The sequence below is a fragment of the Pinus tabuliformis genome, chromosome 7, assembly GCF_031772625.1.
Source record: "Pinus tabuliformis cultivar Carrire ecotype Pingquan chromosome 7, CPIR1, whole genome shotgun sequence".
NCBI lineage: Eukaryota > Viridiplantae > Streptophyta > Pinopsida > Pinales > Pinaceae > Pinus > Pinus tabuliformis.
In genome coordinates, this window is record NC_142293.1 from 117863460 (window position 1) to 117886909 (window position 23450).

General features: G+C 36.0%; 1 protein-coding gene across 4 annotated transcripts; it reads left to right on the forward strand.

Moving 5' to 3' along the window:
* Positions 1–5049: 5049 nt before the first annotated feature.
* Positions 5050–22103, forward strand: LOC149246005 (delta-aminolevulinic acid dehydratase, chloroplastic-like). Of its 4 annotated transcripts, none has more exons than XR_016266514.1 (14): positions 5050–5309; positions 18535–18911; positions 19121–19232; positions 19419–19492; positions 19692–19760; positions 19842–19925; positions 20035–20104; positions 20211–20266; positions 20403–20524; positions 20667–20738; positions 20837–20918; positions 21033–21110; positions 21537–21757; positions 21834–22103. XR_016266514.1 is itself a non-coding variant. In XM_089457810.1 (13 exons), exons 2-13 carry the CDS (start codon positions 18615–18617, stop codon positions 21702–21704), a joined length of 1284 nt encoding a protein of 427 aa, XP_089313936.1. In that variant the 5' UTR covers positions 5051–5309; positions 18535–18614; the 3' UTR covers positions 21705–22103. The 4 variants fall into 4 exon arrangements, 2 of the variants coding, with proteins under 2 accessions (XP_089313936.1, XP_089313937.1); XR_016266513.1 differs by having other exon boundaries at positions 21844–22103; XM_089457810.1 differs by having other exon boundaries at positions 5051–5309; positions 21537–22103.
* Positions 22104–23450: the final 1347 nt, after the last annotated feature.

Here is a 23450-nt window from a genome sequence, read left to right on the forward strand (position 1 = left end):
ACGACAAGTTTTAACATTTACTGCAATTTCAAGAGTATGGTCATTAACATACATTCAAATCAATCCAACATTTCCATTCTCATGCATGCACGAGAATCCATATCTAAAACGTAAATAGAAAGAGGAATCATTACTCGCATCAAAATCTGTGCAAGAGAATACACTCTAGCCAACCATACTTTGTCTTCCAAATTTACCCATGGTAAACACCACTTGTTACTTAACCAAATTTCACATACACTTGCTTGCTATTACATTTAACCTCATATTGTTTTATTCTTGTTTTTAAAAAATGTTCATATTACTTTATTTAAAAAAAAAAGTTTTTAGCAAACACATCCATTATCACTTACTATTTCTCTTTTTTAATGACCAACAAGTATGGATACAGACTACTTACACATGTTATATGAATATTGCCGAGAAATTCAGCAGCAGGAACTTACCTTACAAGATATACAAACGAGGATCCTGCCCCGACAATCATTGCCTCTTTATCATTTGCATCCAACTATTGAATTGTTATGGAAGATAAGGAAAATACTAAAAAAACAATTCATATCCATGAAAGAGACGCACATAGGAAAATGAAGGCTCACTTGTAGGAACAACTTTCACATCTTGGCACCACAATAAACATCAATTGGTGTTGTCAATGCCATGCCTCATCATGTATATATGATTAGTTTCTCATTGTCAATTAAATCTATATGACATAAAATACTTTTATTGTATATATGTTTAGTTATTAACTGCCAAAAACATCTCTATGTATATAGGTCATGTTTCATTGAACTACTACACCATATGTAAAATTTCAAACAAAGGCATTGCATAGCATGTAGAATATTGTTGCTACTTTTATGATAATGATCATCAACATTGTATATGATTCAACTTTCATTTATTGACTGTTGTATATAAATACTTGTTAATGTTGTTACTTTCAATTATATCACTTTGCACTCAGATTATTCTCATCAAGTACATGATTTGAGTGTGTACCCTATTCAAAAAGGCCAAAAAATTACCCCTTGCTTTGTTCCTGTGGAAAATTGATTCAATTGGTAGGCAAAGAGGATCTAAAAAAGAAATTGATTAAGTGCAAACCCTGAATAAGCTTCTTAAAGCTCTAGGTAATCATTGTGGCAACCAAACTTTGCTCTATCATCTTGATCCACATTCGCAGGAAAGCACAAAAATTTTGCAGGTGTACAATGAACTAATGCCTCTAATTGACGAGTCCACTGGTATGTTCTATCTTCTCCACTACAAATTTAATTTGAATGTCTAAATTATTTTCATGCTTTTAAAGCTTCCACTTTTAAACTGACTATTTTATTGTGAGTAATCTCTTAAGTACAACTCCTTGCAAAGTTGTATATGTTCTATCTTCCCTGTTGCAGATTTAATGTGAATGTCTAAATTACTTTCAAATTTTAAAGCTTCCACTTTTAAACTGATTGTTTTGTTATGAGTAATCTCTTAAGTACAACTCCTTGCAAAGTTGTATACCATATTAGAAATGTCATTCAATAAAATCTTGCTTTCAGAAGGCAAACATATGTAAGTTACTTCCCTTGACAGGAGACTATGTTCCAAAGGGAAGGCACTTTCTTGTTTTTTTCCCCTGTAGTTTTTATAGTAAAAATATTTGTTCTATAAAAGCGTGCCATACCAGATTGGTTGTACATATATGTAAATAGTGAATCCTGAAAATGTGGCAACATGTGCTTACTGTACTTTACTTTTTCATCTTGCTGAAGGTGTTGCTGGAAAGGGGGTATATGTGGTGCAGATGAATGGTGCAACTTATTGCTTTTTTAAAGGAAAACTAATTTTGTGTTAAAACTTGGCTTTCAAATACATGTTGAGTTTCCATTGTCTACAAGGTTTTTTACCTTAAAGCTATAGCTAATTTCCACCATTTGAGTCAACAACTACTCTTATAATTGAATGTATACTTGGATTCTTTGATTATTTTAATTAACATTTGATGCAATTTCTATGTACAAAACAATTTCTGAGATTTTGCTATAGTGGCATTCTTTAAAGAGAATCATACATGTTTGAGTTTAATTTTTTATGTCATACACCACTGCTATCTTATTGTGTTTGGAACCTTGGAGATATTCAAATAACCAAGATTTAACATGGCATATTGTATCAATAATAAGAGGTTCCGAGTCATAGGATGTGATATATAAGTGTCTCTCTTTGCAGATTAGTATACTCGATAAAAAGTCAAAAACCCTTATTTAGTCATGAAAAAAACGTACTCTCAGAAAATGGGCATATTTGGTAGCTTCGGAAGTGGTAATAACAACTTCCTACTTCAATATTGATGAGATTCATATGTACACAACTAGAGTCCATTGCAATATTCGAATCATAATTTTAAATGAGTGGATGATCTTTTTAATATAGTCTATAATTTGGAGAAAGCCCATGTCTTTCAACATTCTGGTTGTTTAAACGAAACTACAATCTACAATTTTACCTCAAAGCCATCAAGGACCTCTAGGTTCTTCAATTTTGACATGTTAGAGGGAAGGCTTTCACTGTTGCATTAACATAAATAGCTACAACACAAAGTAGGTCCATTCCATGTTGTTCTGAAACATTGCATTAATGTCATTCTTTATTTCCTCTGAAACTTTTTATTCTAGTTTTGACCAAGCAGAAAAAAAGAATTATAAGTGACAGGCACTAAGCTATAATTAAGTTCAAAGCATGAAGTTACTTGTATCATAGTTTGGTGCTAATTATTTCACTACCAGTGCAAACCAATACATTACGATTACATTGAAACAATGAACTCTGCTTTTTCCTCATAATTGAGATTACATGACTTATGCACTCTGACAATTGATCCTAAAATTTCAAGTTCAAGGTCACTGTGCCTATCAACTGAAAGTTTCTTTGATGTTGTTTAAACTTCTCTTAAGTACAATTCAGTTTATTTCTTATCAAAATTTATAAAATTGAAAAACTTCTTATCCAAATTTATAAAATGGAAAATGCAGTCTATTTGTAGTTTACAATAAGGTACTAAAATTTCCATCTCATTCATGATATGAAACAAATTCTTGCCATGTTAACAAATCTTTCTCAACACAATATGAAACAAATGAATTCCTGCCATGAATTCAAATATGAAAATCCCAAAAAAATTGTAAAATAAGTTATCAGGTTAACAATTCTTGGTGAGCTCAAATATGAATATATTTTGAGTGGGTTAATGACTTAACAAAAATGGTAAATAGCCTACCTTGCTAACAAATCTAGCTCAAATATGAATCTATTTTGAGTGGGTTATCTTGCTTTGTAATGAAAATGCCAAAAATGTAAATAACATAAATATTTCACGAAGTATTGGAGTTATGTTTATATGAATTCTTGCCATGAATTCAAATATGAATCTATTTTCAGTAGGTTATCTTGTTGACTAATGAAAATCCCAAAAGAAAGTTGTAAAAAAAGTTGTCAGGTTAGCAATTCTTGGTGAGCTCATTTGAGTGGGTTAATGAATTAACAAAAATGGTAAATAAATTGCCTTGTTAATAAATCTAGCTCAAATATAAATCTATTTTAAGTGGGTTATCTTGCTTTGTAATGAAAATTCCAAAAACTGTACGTGTGGTGTCAAAATTTGCATCAATAGCTTTAGTGGATGTTGATTAGAGGAAATCCAAGTTTATCTCAAGTACTTTGACATCAGTTTGATACATGCTACAATCTTCTTCTTTAGTGCACATCATATGAAGATGGAGTTAGGGTATTTCACTGTTACTCACATTCAATTTTGTAGGTTTTATACATCATGATTTTTCCTTATTTGTTTCTCTGGTATCAATATTTGTGACCAACAATGTTGTGAATTAGCTCATGAGAACATATATTTTATGATCAATGTTTGCTTGTGAGAATCAATTTTAGATTTACAATAAGATTTTTATTTATGGGAAATTGTGTCATCAAAATGAGGACGAATATTCAAGTGTAACTAAATTTTGTCAGAAAATATTGCTTTTGATTGTTGTTTTCCATCAAAAGCAATACTTCATTGATGTTGTGGAGGTATGCATTTAAAATTGATTTTTTTAGCAAATTTGAATTGTTGCCTTATTACACATTTTTTTTGCCTCTTTGGATATGCTAGAAAACATTGGGGATTTTGGGACACATTAGTCAATGGGAAGCTAGCAAACGACTCGTCGTTTATTTGTTATGGGGTTATATTTGTTGAGGTGTTATATTTTGAAGACTGGCATGTAGATTCTTTGATTGAAAAACTTCTTTACAAAGCTATTCAATTTAGGGCATTTTATATATGTTATTTTCTGGAGGATTTTCAAGTCACATTAGTGTTTTCTTATAAGGCATCATTAATTCCAGCTTGGGGTGTGATTTTACATTTTCATGATTTTTCTTTCCTCTCTTTATGTAGGCGATTTTTAGAGGAGCAATGAAGGAAAATTGATCGAGAGATGTCCATTGCCCACAAAGAGAGTTCCAAAATTTGAACTTCTTTATATGAAAATTTAGTCTATGACTAATTTTATATGGCTTGAGAAAAAGAGGAGGCTAAAATAACAAATTCTCTTAATACTAGTTTTATAAGTATTTGAAGAGGTCATGTATACAAAAATCTCATCTCAAGACTATTGGTTGTGATATGCTGTTTTTGTTGAAAAGACAGAATGACTCATTACTTAATAATAATAAAATTTTTAGCTAGATTAATATTCAATTTCCCATGTGTATGCATCCACATTATAGGCATTCAAATGGTATATGTTTATGATGTAAAGACAATATAATTTTTTTTTAAACTTTAGCTATTGATATTCAAGAATAACACCCAAATAAAATAAAAAATTAAACCAATAAATTAACACCTAAAAATATCTTAACAATACAAAACATATCTACAAATACATTCCATTTAAACAAACTTATCAAACTTATAACCTCTCTTTATACCTTTTAAAACAATTACTAAATTTTATAGTCAACTGATCAAAGTGGCTCCCGCTATGATGAAAAATATTGATAATAGCGGACTAGCCATACACAACATGTACAAGGAATGGAATTCTTCATTACTAGCTAGCACAACCTTCGACGGATTGATGACACGTGGATTCACCTACGGTCACGATCTGTTCTGCCCAGATGCCGGAGCGATGGCTGTTCATCGGCAGAGAGTGCTGCTTCCAACAAAATGAACGGACGAGTGAGATCCTTATCCTCATAATCACTAAATTGAATTCGCACATACCCATTTCACAGTAAAGTTCTGCCAGGTACCTCTCTTACCTATTTTTCTACTTTGCTTTTAATATTTCAATTCACGGTGAACAAGTAAAACCCTTATCTTCTTTGCTTGCTTCTGTTTGTTTATTAAAATGTCTAACTGTTCCAAGAATCCAATTTCTACCCTGGGGAGATCTTGCACCCAATTTCCACTAAAATTGTTTGAAAAAAGTTGGTGTTTTGTAGATCCCAGAGATAATTAATTTAGAGAAGGATAGTTCTTTAGCTCTCTGGTTCTTTTCGATCAGGTGTGAATTATTCAAAATTTGAGAAACTCCTGGCGTTGGTTTTCTCCTGAATTTTTTAATCGGTGTTAATTTATTTATAATGCAAACTCCTTTTAACCGGAGAGGGTATGGAGTTCCTTGTAACCTCTTTATTATATCCAATAGACCACAGGCTGTTAGGTTGTGATTGAGGTCTATCTATTCCGTCAAGTTCATCTAGTATTTGCACCGTGCTGTGCCTCATCCGTAGAGAGGACGGCATCAACACAGGGATCACCTTTAAGAATATTTTTGCATTTGAACATCTGTTGTTGTATTAACCGTTGGATATTGGACATTGGATAAATCAGTGTTTTCCGTGTGTTTTGTGACATGTATTTAATTGTGACATGTTTAATTGCTTCTCTGTCTCTTGTGGATCCGTTAACTCTGGTGATGTGTCTATTTATTGACACCTATGAATTTTTGTGTAACAACAATTGTGATTCCAACAAGTGGTATCAAAGCCAAAGGTCGAGTTCGAATCACAACCGGCTTGCGTTGGGGGAGATTGTTGGACATTGAATAAACTAGTGCTCTCTGTGTGTTTTGTGACATGTGCTTAACCAACACTCATGGATCCATTAACTCTAGTGATGTGTCCGTTTACTAACACCTGCGGGTTTTGGTATAACGATAATCGCGATTTCAACATTAACATGACCCACATCTGTCAAATTTATCCGCACCTGCAAAGAAGACTATCAGCACAGGAACTACCATGAACAACACCTTTAAATTCTCATAGAGCCAGTGTTGTTGCTTCAATGAATCAATACAACCTGCAACGATCAGATTCACCCATGATTTGCACCTGGTCTCACTTGCAAAGATGATTTCATGAACAATGATCTAGTGGCATTGAGCCCCAAGAGTTAGTTCAATTAGTCGACTTCCTATTGTTAAAGTATTTTGCTAATGAGAAATCACAAGGTCAATTCTCTTCGACAAGTTAGGATTTGCTAATAAATTGAGAAAATATAATCTATTCTGATAAATCTACCTGGATATATTTCATAGGAAAAAATATATATATTAAAAAAATATTTTTTCAAAAAATTGTCTAGTAATGTTGCATTAACATAACCTATACCTGTCAAATATGCCCCAGACTTGCACCTAGCATTATTTTCAATAAAGGCTATATCACATTTCAATAAAGGCTACATCGGCATGTGAATTGCCATTTACCGCACCTCTGCATTCTAAAGGATCCAGCGTTGCACTCATTAAATTCGCCCAAGACTTGCACCTGGCCTCACCTGCAAGGGATATTGTAGCAGCGCAGGGACCGCCATCAACGCCATCTTTTGCATAATCATAAAAGCAATGCTGCTGCATCAACACAAACTGCACTTCGAAATTACTCGGTCAGCCTATTCATCAGGACCTTTGTGCCAGTCTGGGTTGAACCTGGGTCATCATTGCTGCAAGCGCTCAAACTTGCCATTAAACGGATGAACAACCCAATGTCATCTTAGCAGGATCATCTGAAAGGTCAACTCTAAACTCCATGAAGGGTTGGACCTGGTCAACTCTAAACTCTAAGAAGGGTTTGTTCTGAAGGTCCAACTATAACAGTTTTTCCCTTTAGGACTAGGGTGTGTGTATGTATGGGTTCTTGGCCTTGTTTGAGATTTTGTACTGTAATTTGATTATTACAAAGTTTTGTTTTGTTGTTGTTTTCTGGGGGAGGGGGCGACCTATTCATCATGACCTTTGTGTCGGTCTGGGTTGAACCTGGGTCATCATTGCTGCAAGCGCTCAAACTTGCCATTAAACGGATGAAAAACCCAATGTCATCTTTGCAGGATCATCTGAAAGGTCAACTCTAAACTCTATGAAGGGTTGGACCTGAAGGTCCAACTATAGCAGTTTTTCCCTTTAGGACTAGGGTGTGTGTATGTGTGGGTTTTTGGCCTTGTTTGAGATTTTGTACTGTAATTTGTTTATTGTTTTTGGGGGCCGGGGGAGGACATATATTCACTATAAGAGATTCCGGGTCTTGTCCACATGGTCAAAGAGATTGTCAATATGGTGACAATATATATGGAATGCCATTGTTTAGCAACAAAGGGTTTTCTGCAAAGGTCAGATAGACCTGCGTCCCTGGTTGTAAGGGCACATCCCTGTGGCGTGGGGGGGGACGTATATTCACTATAAGAGATTCTGGGTCTTGTCCACATGGTCAAAGAGATTGTCAATATGGTGACAATATATATGGAATGCCATTGTTTAGCAACAAAGGGTTTTCTGCAAAGGTCAAGGTTTGCAAGGTTAGATAGACCTGCGTCCCTGGTTGTAAGGGCACATCCCTGTGTGTCTCCATTGAACTCAATAATGAGAAGAATTGGATGTGAAAGATTTAGGAGGAGATGATAATGATGCTTTCAATAATGGAGGAGGGTGCTGCAATTATTTGACCGCAAATAAATTTGAGGTCTTTGCCCTTTTATTATTATTAAAGGTTTTGAGGATACTTTTAAAAGGTTATTCATGGGCTTTAAAGTAGAACCTATTTTTATAAAAGTGGGAACCTGTCTTATTTACAGATTGTAAAGCCAGAAATAAACTTAAAATCACAGTGAAGAATAAGGTTCCCTAGTATCTTGTCAGTGCCAGAATAATCTAGCCGAAGACTTCATCAACACTATTGCTGGGATTTGAAACTGGGTCATTGTCACATTAACCACTCCAAGTTTCCACAGCCCGATGGACTTTTAGAAGTATATCCTATGGACTTTTAGAAGTATATCCTATTACTACAACTTGTGTTGTAATGATCTTGAATTATTCCATGCCAACTCACAAGGTTTGTTGAATTTGAATCTTCGGGTTTGAAATTTGATGAACGTCAACCTAAAAATCCAATTTGTTGAGGTTCGACCTATAAAATCTGCCAGTGACCTACATTGACTGAGGTGACTTGATGCGGCCACTTGCTACTATGGGTTCTAACTTCATCAACAACTCAATAAAATTGGTAGTTACAGTATCCATAAAACGACAGTTGTATTATATAGCATATGTGAGGGCTGCTTTATTCCTTTCCCGATGACCGTGGTATGATATAGTTTATACTCAGGCAGCTGTATTCCTTTCTCGTGACAGTCGTTTGATAACTGTATTATTAAGTATCGGGGGTTTTCGCAGTGCATTATATTAGATATCATTTTTGGGATTCAACTGTGTTAAGTAAGTCATTCATCTATGACCATTTCCATGAGAGAGTCGTAACTGACTAATTTCTCGTGATTTTTTAATAGTCCACTTAGCACTCGTTGCATCTGGTGATGCTCACAGGGGTGAAAAAGTGGGATTGAAATTAGTGAAATGAATTACATAGCGTCAATCATCCCGGGAGGTCACCCATCCCACATCGCCTCTGGCTCAAGCGCGCTTAACTGTGGAGTTTTCCCCACAATCAAACCCACTTAGTTTGTTATCCCATTTGCAAAACCTTAGCAAGTATTGTGCCTCATGAACCATTCAAGTAGAGTTCCCTTCACTCTTTTTGAATTAAGTATCGGGGTTTTTGCAATGCATTATATTAGATATCATTTTTGGGATTCCACTGCGTTAAGTAAGTCATTCATCTATGACCATTTAGTTTGTTTATTTTGTAAGGCCCATAAAATCTTGGTTTTAGTTTCTCCACACCACTTTTCTTGAGTGAAGACTATCTATATGGCTGCAATCTTAGGGAAATTAAATCTCCTACCTCAAAGCTGCACTCTACTCTGTGCTTGTCTGCATACATCTTCTGTTGGTTATAAGCGGCTTGCAAATTCTCACTTTTCTGTATCCAGTCTTTTGCTTTTGGAGCCTTGCTATCCCCAAATGCCAAATCGACAAATGATGGAGCATCATACCCATACAGTGCCCTGAATGGGGTCATCCCAATGGATAGATGATAAATGGTGTTGTAGCAGTGCTCCCAGATGTACATTCAGTATCATTTTTTTTGAAATTTGGTTCAGCAAGGTGTGCTCAAGATTATGTCTTGCAGTACAAAAAAATCAAGTCGTAAATATTTTCACCAAGACACCACCAAAGGACAAGTTCCACAAATTCAAAGATGATCTTGGAATCTCCCAAAATGTTTATTATGGAGGAGAAATGTGGAGATAATGATTCATTTGTATTTGTCCTTAGTCTCAATTAGAATGTTTGTATAAATTCTTAGTGTGCTCATATCTCACAGAGATAATTATTGGTGAGTGAATTTACAGGATGTTTGTTTAGTTATTATAGGAACGAATATGGCCATTGACTGCTTAAGGGCTATGTTTTTACTTCTATCTTGTTCAGTGACATAAACATCTGTGAAGTGGGCTCATTTTGGTTGGTGAAGAGCTGGCCAATTTGTTGTGTACAAGGGACCCTTGCATATTGTACTCACATGTGACAAGACTCACTTGTACATTATTGTCGCTTGAATCTTTTGCTGGTTCTACATTCTTATTGGAGAGGGCTCTTTTCAAATTGGAAGCTTTCTTGTTATTGCGGTCTTCATTACCTTTGAGATATCTGTATCATTTGTTTCTTGGGCATGATCTTTTTGGTATGATATCACTCTTTTTTTTGTTTTTATCTGTGCATTTTGTTAATTGGTTGTGAGATCATTCCTGAATATGATAGTAGAGGCTAGAACGTATTTATGGCTTTATTTTGTTAATTTTTTTTCAATATACGTGGAAAATATTATTATACTCCATACGAGTTTTACATGTTTTGGTGCTGGAGAGATTATTCATTCTCAACTATAAAGTTCAAAGCCATTACTTCAAAGTTCATCATGTAACCTGTGAGAATTTCAAAGCTGAGAATTGAACGGTGGGAAAGATTTCACCTATTTAGTTTTATTAATATTCCCTTGTTATTTAGTTTTCAAGTGGCTGAACTGGTATTGATATAGTCATGCCGAGTCGTTAGAACATGCTTCAAAGTATGGAAATACTGAAATTTAACTGCAATTACTGTTTGAACTTTTTATTTAGCTCTTTTTGGTTTCATTGGCTTTGTAATTTGATTGCTTAAGTTTTCTGTTTTCATTGCTTTAGTTTATTAGGCTTTTGAATGCCATGATTAATACACTCTATCACTGTTCAAGGCTTTGTAACTTGGACTTTTTGTGGCTTTAAGGCACTTATTTGTCTCAGGTTTCTTTGTTTAGTGAAAATTTCCTTCTTACTGATCGCTTAAGTTTTCGTAAGCTAGCAGTTGTTGATACATTGGTAGTAATTTTCCTAGGGTTCTGAATTCTATACTAAAGTTGCTGCTAATCAGTCAAATTTCTAAGAAAATAACGTCAAAAAAAAGAAAGAAAGAGGAAACAGCAGCTATAATGTTGTTCGAATAGGGGAAATGAGGAAAGAACATAAACATTTAGTTATACATTGACTAAGAAAAGTTCATAACTAACTGGAAAACTGAAACCAAATACACAAATAACAACACAGGATTTACGTGGTAAAATTTTGACAGAGTGTCAAGGAAACATCCACGGGGCAAGGGATTGGAATCTCTATTCAATCAACAATGGTTCTCCACGATTACATTTCTCGGGCATTCACTAGTTTTATACAAGCCTCCTCTGTTACATAACCGCTGTTTCAGTATAAAACTAACTAGTAGTAACTAATACAATTATTACTCATATTTACATAATTCATTGTCAAACTTCCAACAAACTCCACCTTGACAACAATTTTCCTAATCCCTTGCCCATGCCCATTCATCATCTTTTCTACAAGCCAAGAGAAGCTAAACACCATTGCGGCTTCTCTACTGTAATTGGGTTTGTGAATATGTCTGGACAATTCTCTCGCGTATGGACCTTTTGAAGAGCTACTTTTCTGCCATCGATTACATGTCTCAGAAAATGATACCTTACATCAATGTGCTTGGTTCTACTGTGATAAATAGGATTTGTAGCCAAGTGAATAGCACTTTGACTGTCACAAAGTACATTCACTTTCTCCTGCGTCCTTCCAATCTCATCAAGCAAACCCTTTAACTAGATTGCTTCTTTACTGGTATCTGAAGCAGCTATATATTCTGCTTCGGTAGTGGACAATGCCACTGTTTCTTGAAGCTTTGACACCCACTAATTGTTCCACCTGCAAGAGTAAAGACATAACCTGTAGTAGATCTTCTTTTGTCCAAATCACCTGCATAATCAACATCTACATATCCACAGACTGATCCTTCACCACCACTAAAGATGACGCAATGGTCACTTGTGCCTCTTAGATATCGAAGCACCCATTTCATCCCTCGCCAATGTTCTTCACATGGATTTGCCATAAACCTACTGACAACTCCAACTGCATGTGAAATGTCAGGTTTTGTAGATACCATCACATACATTAAGTTGCCTACAACATTCGCAAATGGTACATGAGACATATATTGCTTTTCTTCATCAGTTCTAGGACTCAAAACCGAAGAAAACTTAAAATGGGAAGCTAATGGAACATTAACAGATTTCACATTGTTCATAGAGAACTTTTCAAGTACTTTCTCCACATACTTCTGCTGTGATAGCCAAAGCTTACCATTTTTCCTGTCTCTGTGTATCTCCATGCCCAAGATATGTTTTGCTACTCCAAGATCCTTCATATCAAACGTCCTAGAGAGCTGAGCCTTTAACTTGTTGTTCTCTTCCATTCTTTTGCTTGCAATAAGCATATTGTCAACATACAAAGCTAAGATAATGAATATGCCATTGAAACTTTTGAAGTATACACAATGATCATCCTCACTTCTTATAAAGTTCTGGCTCACCATGAAGGAATCAAACTTCTTGTACCATTGTTTGGGAGACTGCCTCAGACCATACAATGATTTCCTAAGCTTGCAAACTAATCTTCTGCTTCGACCTTGTACAAAACCTTCTCGCTGTTCCATATATATCTCTTCATTCAAATCACCATGTAGAAAAGCTGTTTTAACATCTAACTGTTCTAACTCAAGATTAAGTAACGCAGTTAGTGCCAACACAGTACGAATAGAAACAAGTTTTACAACTGGAGAAAAAATCTCATGAAAGTCTATACCTTCAACCTGAGAATACCCTTTTGCTACCAGTTTTGCCTTATACCTTTCGATACGTCCATCAAATTTCCGTTTCAGTTTGAAGACCCACTTGCATCCAACAACATTTCTCCCTTCAGGAAGCTCTACAAGATCCCAGGTATTGTTCTTGGCTAAGGAATCCATTTCTTCTTCCATAGCCATTTTCCATTTTTTGCTATCTGTATCATCTACTGCTTCCTGATAACAAGAGGGTTCCCCATCTTCAGTGATCACAACAAAAGATGAAGCAAAATCTTCATACCTTTTGGGAGTTTTTCTTTCCCTTGTAGACCTTCTTAGAGCGACTCGTTGCTGAACTGGTTCAGAAACTTGAACTGGTTCAGAAGCTTCAATGGCTTCCTTTGTGTCTTCAACACCTTTTTCTCTAGAAGTCTCTCCTTCCTTTTGACTGTCACCAAAAGGTCCAGCCTCCAACTGAACTCGTTGATTTGGCGATACCTGTTCTTGTTGAATTCTTTCAACATTTGATTTTAAAAGAGAAGATTCATCAAATGTTGCATCTCTACTAATGACTATCTTCCGCAATGTAGGATCCCACAACCTGTATCCTTTCACTGCATAGTCATACCCAACAAAGACATAACATTTCGATTTTGGATCTAATTTTGAATGCTGATTTTTAGGAATAAGAGAATAAGCATCACAACCAAATATCCTCAAATGTGAATAATTACAAGACTGACCTATCCAAACTTCTTCAGGAATTTTACAATCGTCACAGGACATATCCTCCAAGGTCCCGTGTCCCGTATTTTACGTGTCGGACACGAAAATGGCCCTAAAACGTGTCGAAAACATTTTTCATCGTGTCTTGTAAAATGTAAAACGTATTCGCTGATTTTCGTTGTGTCCTGCATCTGGAAAACACGCATTCCGTTGATAGAAAACGTTGCTTGCATAAGCTGCAATTTTTTTTGAAAGAAACAAATAATTTTTGAGTGGGGTAGCTTAATGATCAAGTCTAGGCCCTAGTATTGATATGCTATTCATGGTAATGTTAAATTCTTAAAGTAAAAGTGACATTCTCCTTAATCTTCATTTTCATCCTTTTACTTAAATTTTTAACATTACCATGAAATGACTCAGGATGTTTGAGAGTGGTTCCGGCCTCATTGGATTTCATATGGAGAAAGTAGAATTTTAGATTTCATTCAAAATGCAGCAGACTTATCAGTTTTTCAGGATTGGGAGATTGTAATGTTTCCAGGTGACACCACCTACCCGGGCTACCCTTGCCACCAGTAGAGGACGTGGTCTACCTCCTATTGCTCCTACTTCTAGTTCTTCAGCTTCTAGAGCATAGCAAACTCCATTGCCAACTCCACCAGCACCAGCATCTACATCTAGAGGGAAAGGGAAAGCTGTGGCATTTTCTCGCAATAGGGGCAGAGGAAATCAATAGGATTAGACTTTAGTTATTTTCTTCATTTCATTGTATATGACATTATGACATGATAAGATACATTATTATATTTTTTGTTGATATTTTGAGGCTGAGTTGGGACTCAGGAGTCAGGACTTACTATTCAGGACATGATTCAATGTTATGTGTGATTTTAGCACTAGAAATGATATTAAACATCTTATATATTAGTTCTTTTATCATATTTATGTGTCAATATATTTATTTTATGTTGTAGATGGTTTAGATATTAAAAAAATTGAAAAAAAATGAAAAAAATGAATATTTTTGTACCAAACGATTTTTTCCCGATTTTTTTTTCTGATTTTTTCCTCGTGCCAATATTATCCCGATAACGATTAATGCAACATTGTTGTAAACATTGAACAGTGATACATTTTGATTTTGATGACTTAATGGAAAATCTGCATTTTATGGTTTTAATATCTAAGTTCTAAATTTATAGTTAGTAGTAAGTACTTAGTAGTTTCTTATGTGCTTGTAAGTTGTACATGAATGAACATTGAATATTCAAGAATCAAGACCAATCATATCACATTCTAATTTCTAAATAGTAAATTTTGATTCTATTTATTTTTTTAAAGTGAACTATGAACTTTGAGAAGTAATTATATTTTAATTTGATTAGATAAGTTGCAACCTGCAATTTAATATGGATAAAAAACTATATTTCGGTATATATATATATATATATTTTATTAAATATATATAAAACGTGTCCCTCGTGTCTTGTTTCCAGGTCGCTGCGTTTCGTATTGTCATAGTCAAGCGTTTCGTATTGAATACTCGTATTTACGTGTCCTCCGTGTCTCGTGTCCTCGTGTCATGTGACTTAGTTTACAATTAATTGCTACTGAAGGTGATCTGTTAACTAAATAACAAGCAATGGATACTACTTCTGCCCACAACTCCTTTTGCAAGTTAGCATTGCTGATCATGCTTCTGGCTCTTTCCATAAGAGTCCGATTCATATGCTCAGCAACACCATTTTGCTAAGGAGTATAAACAACATTTTTGTGTCTAATAATTCCCTCATCCTTACAATATTGTTCAAATTCAATTGAAGTGAACTCACCACCATTGTCAGTTCTTAAACATTTAATAGATTTGCCTGTTTTTTTCTCTACCATTGCTTTAAATTGTTTAAAGACATTAAATACATCAACTTTCCTTTTTAGCATAAAAAGGCAAACTTTATGGGAGAAATCATCAATAAACGTTAAAAACTATAGAGCACCTCCATATGATACAACATGGGATGGTCCCCATAGATCATAATGAATATAGTCTAAAATATCTTTACTATTATGATTTCCAACTTTAAATCTCTGTTTACACTGTTTTCCAGACACACAATGTTTACAGAAATCTAACTTCAAGGATTTCAGATCGGGAAGAGATTTACGTTTCATCAATATCTGAAGACCTTTCTCGCTCATATGACCTAATCGCTGATGCCATAGACGAGTACCTACTTTTCATTTTCTGATGCAACCGCTGCTTCACTGACCTGAGTACTTCCTTTTAACTTGTAAAGGTTTTTGAACTTTTCTGCGTTCATAACCACTAGGGCTCCTTTAAAGACTTTCAAGACGCCATCCTGACCTGTAAACTTATAACCATCTGAATCCAACACTCCCAAAGAAATCAAATTTTTCTTCAAATCAGGTACATGTCTAACACTAGTTAATGTTCTAACTGTGTTATCAATATCATACATCTTAATCCTGATATTCCCCATGGCAACAATTTGAAATGACACATTATTACCCATAAACACAGAACTACCATTTACATTTTCATACAAAGTAAACCAATTTCTGTGTGGACACATGTGATGAGAAGCACCAGAGTCTAACAACCAGCTTTCTAAACCCTGAGAGACATTACATTCAGGTGAAGTTTCATCTATCATACATAATTCTTCAGTAGATAAAACTTCGTTTATCATACCTGAATCGACCTGATTCACTTCCTTCTTCGGGTTATTGGATCCTTTTCGTTTCCAATAGTGTTTCTTCAAGTGTCCAATTTTATCGCAGTGCCAACATTTTACCTTACACTTCTTTCCCTTCGATTTAGATCTGAAAGACCCCCTTGGTTTTTCTCCTCTTTCCTTTGAGCGTCCTCTAGATATCATGGCTTCTGATGTAGCTGTTTCAGTACTGGATTTCCTTCGTACTTCTTCAGATAGGAGAGCTCCCACGACTGATTCAAACTTCAAAGAATCAGCAGTGCTCAAGCTGATTGAAGTTACGAAGTGATCCCATGATTCGGGTAGAGAACACAGCAAGGTTATGGCTTTATCTTCTTCCTAAATTTTAACTTCCATATCTGTATAAGTGTATTAAAAACATTCAAATGTTCTGCAACTTTTGAACCTTCTTTCATTCGAAGACTGTACAATTGTCTTTTCAGATAAATTCTATTGGTTAATGACTTTGTCATATAGAGTTTTTCCAGTTTTTCCCACAATCCTGAAGTTGTACTCTCTTCAACAATGTTGAAGAGAACCTCATCCGCCAGACATAACCTGATGGTACTGAGCGCTCGGGCATCCAAGTCCTCCCAGTCCGAATCAGTCATGGTTGCAGGTTTCTTAGTTGCCCCATCCAATGCCTTGTGCAACCCTTGTTCCACAAGCAAATCTCCAACCTTCAGTTTTCAAAGAACAAAATTGCTCTTTCCGGTGAATTTCTCTACCTCGAATTTTGCATTCGACATCTTGGCCATTTTTCTAGGGTTTCAATCTTCAGTCTTTCAACTAGGGTTTATATTTTTCTAATCTTCCATTTTTTTTTTTTGCAAACCCTTTCTTTCTTGCAAACCCCTTTGTTTTTTTTTTTTTTTTGTGAAAACAAACAAAGAAACCCTTTCTTTTATTTCAAACCCTTTGTTTTTGTGAAAACAAACAAAGATTTTATTTTCTTGAAGTTCTTTCCTCCAATATTTTTATAAAATCCACCCCTTAAAAAAAACTTGATTTGATTTCAATCTGCTGTTTTTGTTTCAAAAAGATTTCTACTAAAAATAAAAAAGTTCTGAAAACTTTGATAAATACCCGGGTTCAATAGGCAACAACAGCTTGATGGGGTTCAAGCAGCAACAAATCCAACACCCCCCACACCCTCTTCACGTGACTCTGGCTCTGCACACAGGCAGGTCACTCCTGCACGCGCAGTCCACGCAGCTCTACAGAAGCTTCACGCAGAATGGACAACCGACATCACGCAGCAAAGGCTTCAATGCAATTCTGGGCAGCTCTGAATAGAATGTTCCACCAACGATTTCACCTCTGCATTGGCTCCAAAGTTTGTTTTTGCTACACAGAGCAGAGACTGGCCACCGTTTTGCTACAGGTCCTTCACGCGCAGATCTGGCAGCACTTTTGGCCGCAACTGTGGCAACGAACACGTCGAGGGTTTGGCAGCATCCACACAGGTTCCTTCACATGGAGGCTATCCTCCTCATGCAGAGAATCACGCAGCCTCTTCACGCTCCTTTACGCCACGCAGCAGCGAGTTGCAGTACATGCAAGGTGCAGCGATGGTGGTCTGGCAGCATCTCTTGCACGCAGAGGTCTCTGGTATGCTTAGCCACGCAACAGAGGCAGAGGTATTCAACGCAGGACCAGCACCACGCATTGATAGCTCTGGCATGCAGAGGCAGGGGTATTCTCTAGCACGCAGTGCGCGCCTTCCTCCTCCTTCCTCCTCGACAAATGTTGCTAGCTTTCCTTCAACTGTTCCTTCAACCGGTAGTGGGCAATACGACTCTGACCTCCTTTTCTCTTACATGCAGCAATGGCCATCCTCAGCCACGCTTCACGCACACGCAGAAGGCTTCCTCAACAACGATGCTCAAGCAATGAGTTCTCTCCCTCATGCATAGGCAAATTGCTCTGATAGGCTCACGCACAGACAGATGGCTCTGATACTAATTTTTGTTCGAATAGGGGAAATGAGGAAAGAACATAAACATTAAGTTATACATTGACCAAGAAAAGCTCATAACTAACTGGAAAACTGAAACCAAACACACAAATAACAACACAGGATTTACGTGGTAAAACCTTGACAGGGTGTCAAGGAAACATCTACGGAGCAAGGGATTGGAATCTCTATTCAATCAACAATGATTCTCCATGATTACATTTCTCGAGTATTCACTAGTTTTATACAAGCCTCCTCTGTTACATAACTGCTGTTTCGATATAAAACTAACTAGTATTAACTAATACAATTATTACTCATATTTACATAATTCGTTGTCAAACTTCAACATATAATTTTTGCCTCTACTTTTTGTTTTTGCTGTGTAAGAAACTTTAATGCTCGAGGGAATCGGCTTTTGTTTCTTTGTTTTAGTTACAATAATTTATCCTATCTAAATATTTATTGGCTGATGGTTTTTCTTGTTCATCAGGGTTATTATGTTTTGAATCGGTATATCTCTTCAAATAAGAGAGTGAGCGACCCTCTTTCTTTTGGAGAATAGCAGTAATCATGGGATTTGCAGTGGTTGGTGCACCTTTTAACACTCTAACTGTGGAACGCATAAATAATGCGGGCTATGTTGGTTTGTGGCGTACCGGCATCTTCTGCCGGCCATCTTCCTTGTGTGTTAAGAGTCGACTACCTGTAAAAAAGCAGTTAATAAGAGCAGAGGCTGCGAGTGTCACACAAACAAGACAAACTATTGAGGAATGTGAGGCAGCTGTTATAGCAGGAAATCCACCCGCGGCGCCTGCTGTTCCACCCAAGCCTCATTCTCCACATGGAACTCCAGCTATTTCTCCTATAGTATATATATGCCAAACACACCATTTTATTGAATGTCAAATTCTCTGAAAATTATCTTGCATGATAAATATGCATGGATATAATTATAGTTTGTAACTAAGAAGAAGATGGACGGAATTAAACTGGTTAGGCATTACTTTGGAAGACATGGCTGTGACGTTCACAATGATACTGCATGTAAAATATATATGTTTTGATTTTCTTGGTAGACAATATTGAAACGTTCTCGTCGCAACCGCAAATCAGCCACTCTGAGAGCTACCTTCCAGGAAACAACTATATCTCCAGCAAATTTTATCCTTCCCCTTTTCATTCATGAAGGTTAGTGAACAATTTGCTGCGTTTGTATTTTTTGAGATAAAACAGTTTGCTGCATTAGTATCTCTGATATAATAAATATTTGAGGTAATGCCCATGTAGATTGTTTAATTTGATTCTTATTTCACTAACAAACACACAAAATGGCCTTTCCCTAAATTGGAGTTGCTGTTCTTTTTCAATTAACAGGGGAAGAGGATACCCCGATAGGAGCAATGCCAGGTTGTTACAGGCTCGGTTGGCGGCATGGACTAATTGAAGAGGTTCTTTAAGATAACATTCAAAAAATGTTAATTGTTGATGGATATTTTATATTAAATGATCATGCTTTCGTATCCATGCATGATTAGCTGGTCACTTTGTTAGAATATTCAAGCTAATCTGTTCACAACATTTTCTCTCATTCAGTTTCACCTTTTCGACACTGCCGAATCTAAGGTCAAATTCACTGCAATTATGCAGGTATATAAGGCTCGCGATGTTGGTGTTAACAGTGTGGTGCTTTTCCCCAAAATTCCCGATGCTCTGAAGGTTTGTATGTTCAGTTTTTTTCTGTGCATGGTCTTTTTCTTCTTGTTAGCCATGTCTGAACCATAACACTGCTTTAATCAGTCACCAACAGGGGATGAAGCCTACAATGAGAATGGGCTTGTACCTCGAGCCATAAGACTTCTCAAGGACAAGTATCCAGATATGGTAAGCTTTGGATCTTAATGTGTTTACCATCACACTTTAATTCTTCTTCAAAACTTGACATGCTGTATGATATGTAGGGTACAAAGAATTTACGCTTCTTTGTTTCTAGGTGATTTACACTGATGTTGCTTTGGATCCATACTCGTCTGATGGTCATGACGGAATTGTTAGAGAAGATGGTTAGCCTTATAATCACTAAAATTTCTTCTTTTTCCATTTCTATATTTATTACTTTTCCCTTGGGATGTAACTTTCAGTGTTTCTACATTTGCATGTTTTGTTTAGGGGTGATTATGAATGATGAAACAGTCCATCAGCTATGTAAGCAGGCCGTTGCCCAGGTAAATCTTCTGCCGTCATGTTCTTTCACTTCATTTGATGTACATTGTTTTCAAATCTTCTTGTTGACTTTATTTTATTTACCCTTATTCCTTGATTGCATAACACTAGTGATTTGCAAGTGGGATGTTGAGACAGGCTCGGGCAGGAGCTGATGTTGTAAGTCCAAGTGATATGATGGATGGGCGTGTTGCAGCCATTCGAGTTGCATTAGATAGAGAAGGCTTTCAGGATGTGTCTATTATGTCATATACAGCAAAGTACCTTCTTCACCTTTCATTAGAACATCTCATTACTGTTCTTACACTTACCTCCTACTCGTAATGGTAGAATGTGATGTTTGAATAAAGATTTATGGAGTTCACTGTTCCATGAATGTTATGAACTTGTGTCTTTAAACAGATATGCAAGTGCATTTTATGGACCTTTCAGAGAAGCTCTTGATTCTAACCCACGATTTGGAGACAAGAAAACGTATGATGCCATACCATTTTCTAGGTTTTATTTGGTATGCTGTAAGAATTCAGTATTACTTTTGAATGAATACTTTCATCTTATACTTCAATAAGCAGTTATCAGATGAATCCTGGAAACTACCGAGAAGCTCTTATTGAATCTGGTACTGATGAAGACGAGGGAGCTGATATTCTAATGGTATGCATGCTTATTTTGTGTGTGTTTTCCTTAACAAACATGATCTTGTTACTCTTTTTCACGTTCAAGCTCTCTATCGTGAGATTCAAATGGGTTTCATGTTTTCGAGTATAGGTTAAGCCAGCTATGCCCTATTTGGATGTAATCAGGCTTCTCCGAGACAACTCATCATTACCGCTATCTGCATACCAGGTAACATGAATGGACCTCTATAACGATTGATTAATTTGACTAGAATTCCTGAGCTTCGTAGCAAGCCGTTTTAGGCATAGTTTACACTTCCAGTTAAGACAATTATGCTAATTTCTAAGTTCAGATTATTTACATTAGTTTGAAAATGGTTAAACATTGTGGGAGAACACATGACAAGGTCTTAACGACTTGTGATGTTATTCTTTTTTCATTTTTATTAACCATAATCTTTTGGAAATGGTCATCCATCTTCAATCAATGTGAGGAACCAAGCCTGGCTTGTCTCTACCGTTCATCGAGGTCAAGAGTGGGTCATAGCACATACAACACATGGATACATTTACATTGCATGCTTGGTTAATTTAAAACTGTTTGATTCGGGAGCCACATATATTTTAATGTAATCAGCATAGCTGTTTTATGCAGGTTTCAGGTGAATACTCAATGATTAAAGCTGCAGCTGCTAAAGGAATGCTGGATGAGACAAAGGCAATGATGGAATCACTTCTTTGTATTAAACGTGCCGGTGCAGATGCAATTCTTACTTATTTTGCCTTGCAAGCTGCAAGGAACTTGTGTGCAGATGGCAAGTGAATGAGGGACCTTACCTTCTCAGTGGTCACTGCAAGTTGTCTTCGGAAGTGCAGGTTGTGAACATCTCCCAGGACTAATATTTTGAGTTTCAATTAGCAATCACTATATGCCTTGTAATCTGCATTGCAGTTGTGTGCAGGCCGAGAGTGGAAGATGGACCTTAGCATTTTTTAAATAACTATAAGTGGCCTTGGATGTGTAGTTTGACATTTATCAGGACTGATTTGTCGAGTATCAATCAGCCATAACTAGCTTGTAATAGGCCACCTTCAGTTTTTTCCTTATGAAATTTTAGTTCTTTTGGGTCGCACCACTTCGACTGTGTTACTTGTCTATATAGCAAGAATACATTTGAATGGTTTCTTGAACTTGAGATAATTTTACAGACACATTAAATCATCTACTAGATCAGTGCAACATTACGATTAAAGCATGGATCATAGTGCATCATATACACCTTTTATTTATCCCCGAGACGATGATTGGAGAGATTCCAATCTAAATATTAACCATCAAAATGTGGGTGTTTGAACATTATTATATCTTTCGAAAATTATAAGAGCAACAGATGAGATAAATGTTTTTTTGAAACAGTTGCTGGTTAAATTGCATTAGTAAAAGGCTGCGGCAAATACTATAGCAGAGATTACATCATGATATAGTTCCAGTAGTAACAAAAATAGCAGTTAAACAGTTTATACAAGATGCTGCATAAACTGAATTAATCTCTCCTAAAACTTTAACTTTAGTCCGATCTAATTGAACAATATGAACTGCAGATTTCTGAGGCTCAATGTTTAATTTAGAGAAAACTGAGGCTGGCATTATATTTGATGAAGCCCCTGAATCTTTCAAGCAGTTATGCAGATTTCTATTATAGATCTCATAAGTCAAGAGAAAAGGAGGAGTATGAGAATTAGACCCATCTCCGATCAAAACAGCATCAGTTGCATTTACTTTATCCGATGGTGGTTTACTTGATCCTTTAGCTGCCTTGGATAATACACTGGTTGGAAGAGGAGAAGAAGGTATTGCATTTAACTCTTTAAGTAACAATTTTTGTTGTTTTTTAGCTTGCTAAGTTAATGTAAAGAAATATTTGCTCGAGTTTTCTTCATATGTCCTTCACAATGTTGTAATCCATAGAGTCAGAGACAACTAATGTTTTAGATGATGAGGGTGGATTGGAGGCTGATGGTTGATTTTGGGTAGGCACAACTGAGTTTTCTTCATGGGAGCTTTGTCTTAAGTAACAGGGTTTGAATTTTTCTTCTTTGGATTTGTTTGAACAGGTCTGCTGCATTTTTACTTCTAGTATTTACTGGGAGAGCTTTCTGTTCACTTTCATTGTCAGAGTTGGGTAAGATAAAGTCCCACATCCCATGAAATTCAACTGTTTCCTCTTCTTCCGTTTCCTCCGATGATAAAACTGTGTCTTCATCTTCATCATCATCTTGATCTGATTCTGCATTAGATATAGCATTAGGTGGTTTTGGTTCAGTTGACTAATTTCTTCTAAAGTTTCTAAATGGTTTTTTAGTAGAAATTTCAGCCACTTGTTTTTTTATTTCCACCATTTCATTAGACATAGTTTTCAGAGCCTTTTGTAAACCTTCCATGTCATATGGGTCTTTAACTGCTTTCTTTTTTGAATCATCTTTGAAGGTAACCTTTTTGATTTTTTTTCTTCAAGAGCATTTTTCTTTTCCAAATAAATGATACGTTTTTCAACAACAATCACTTCCT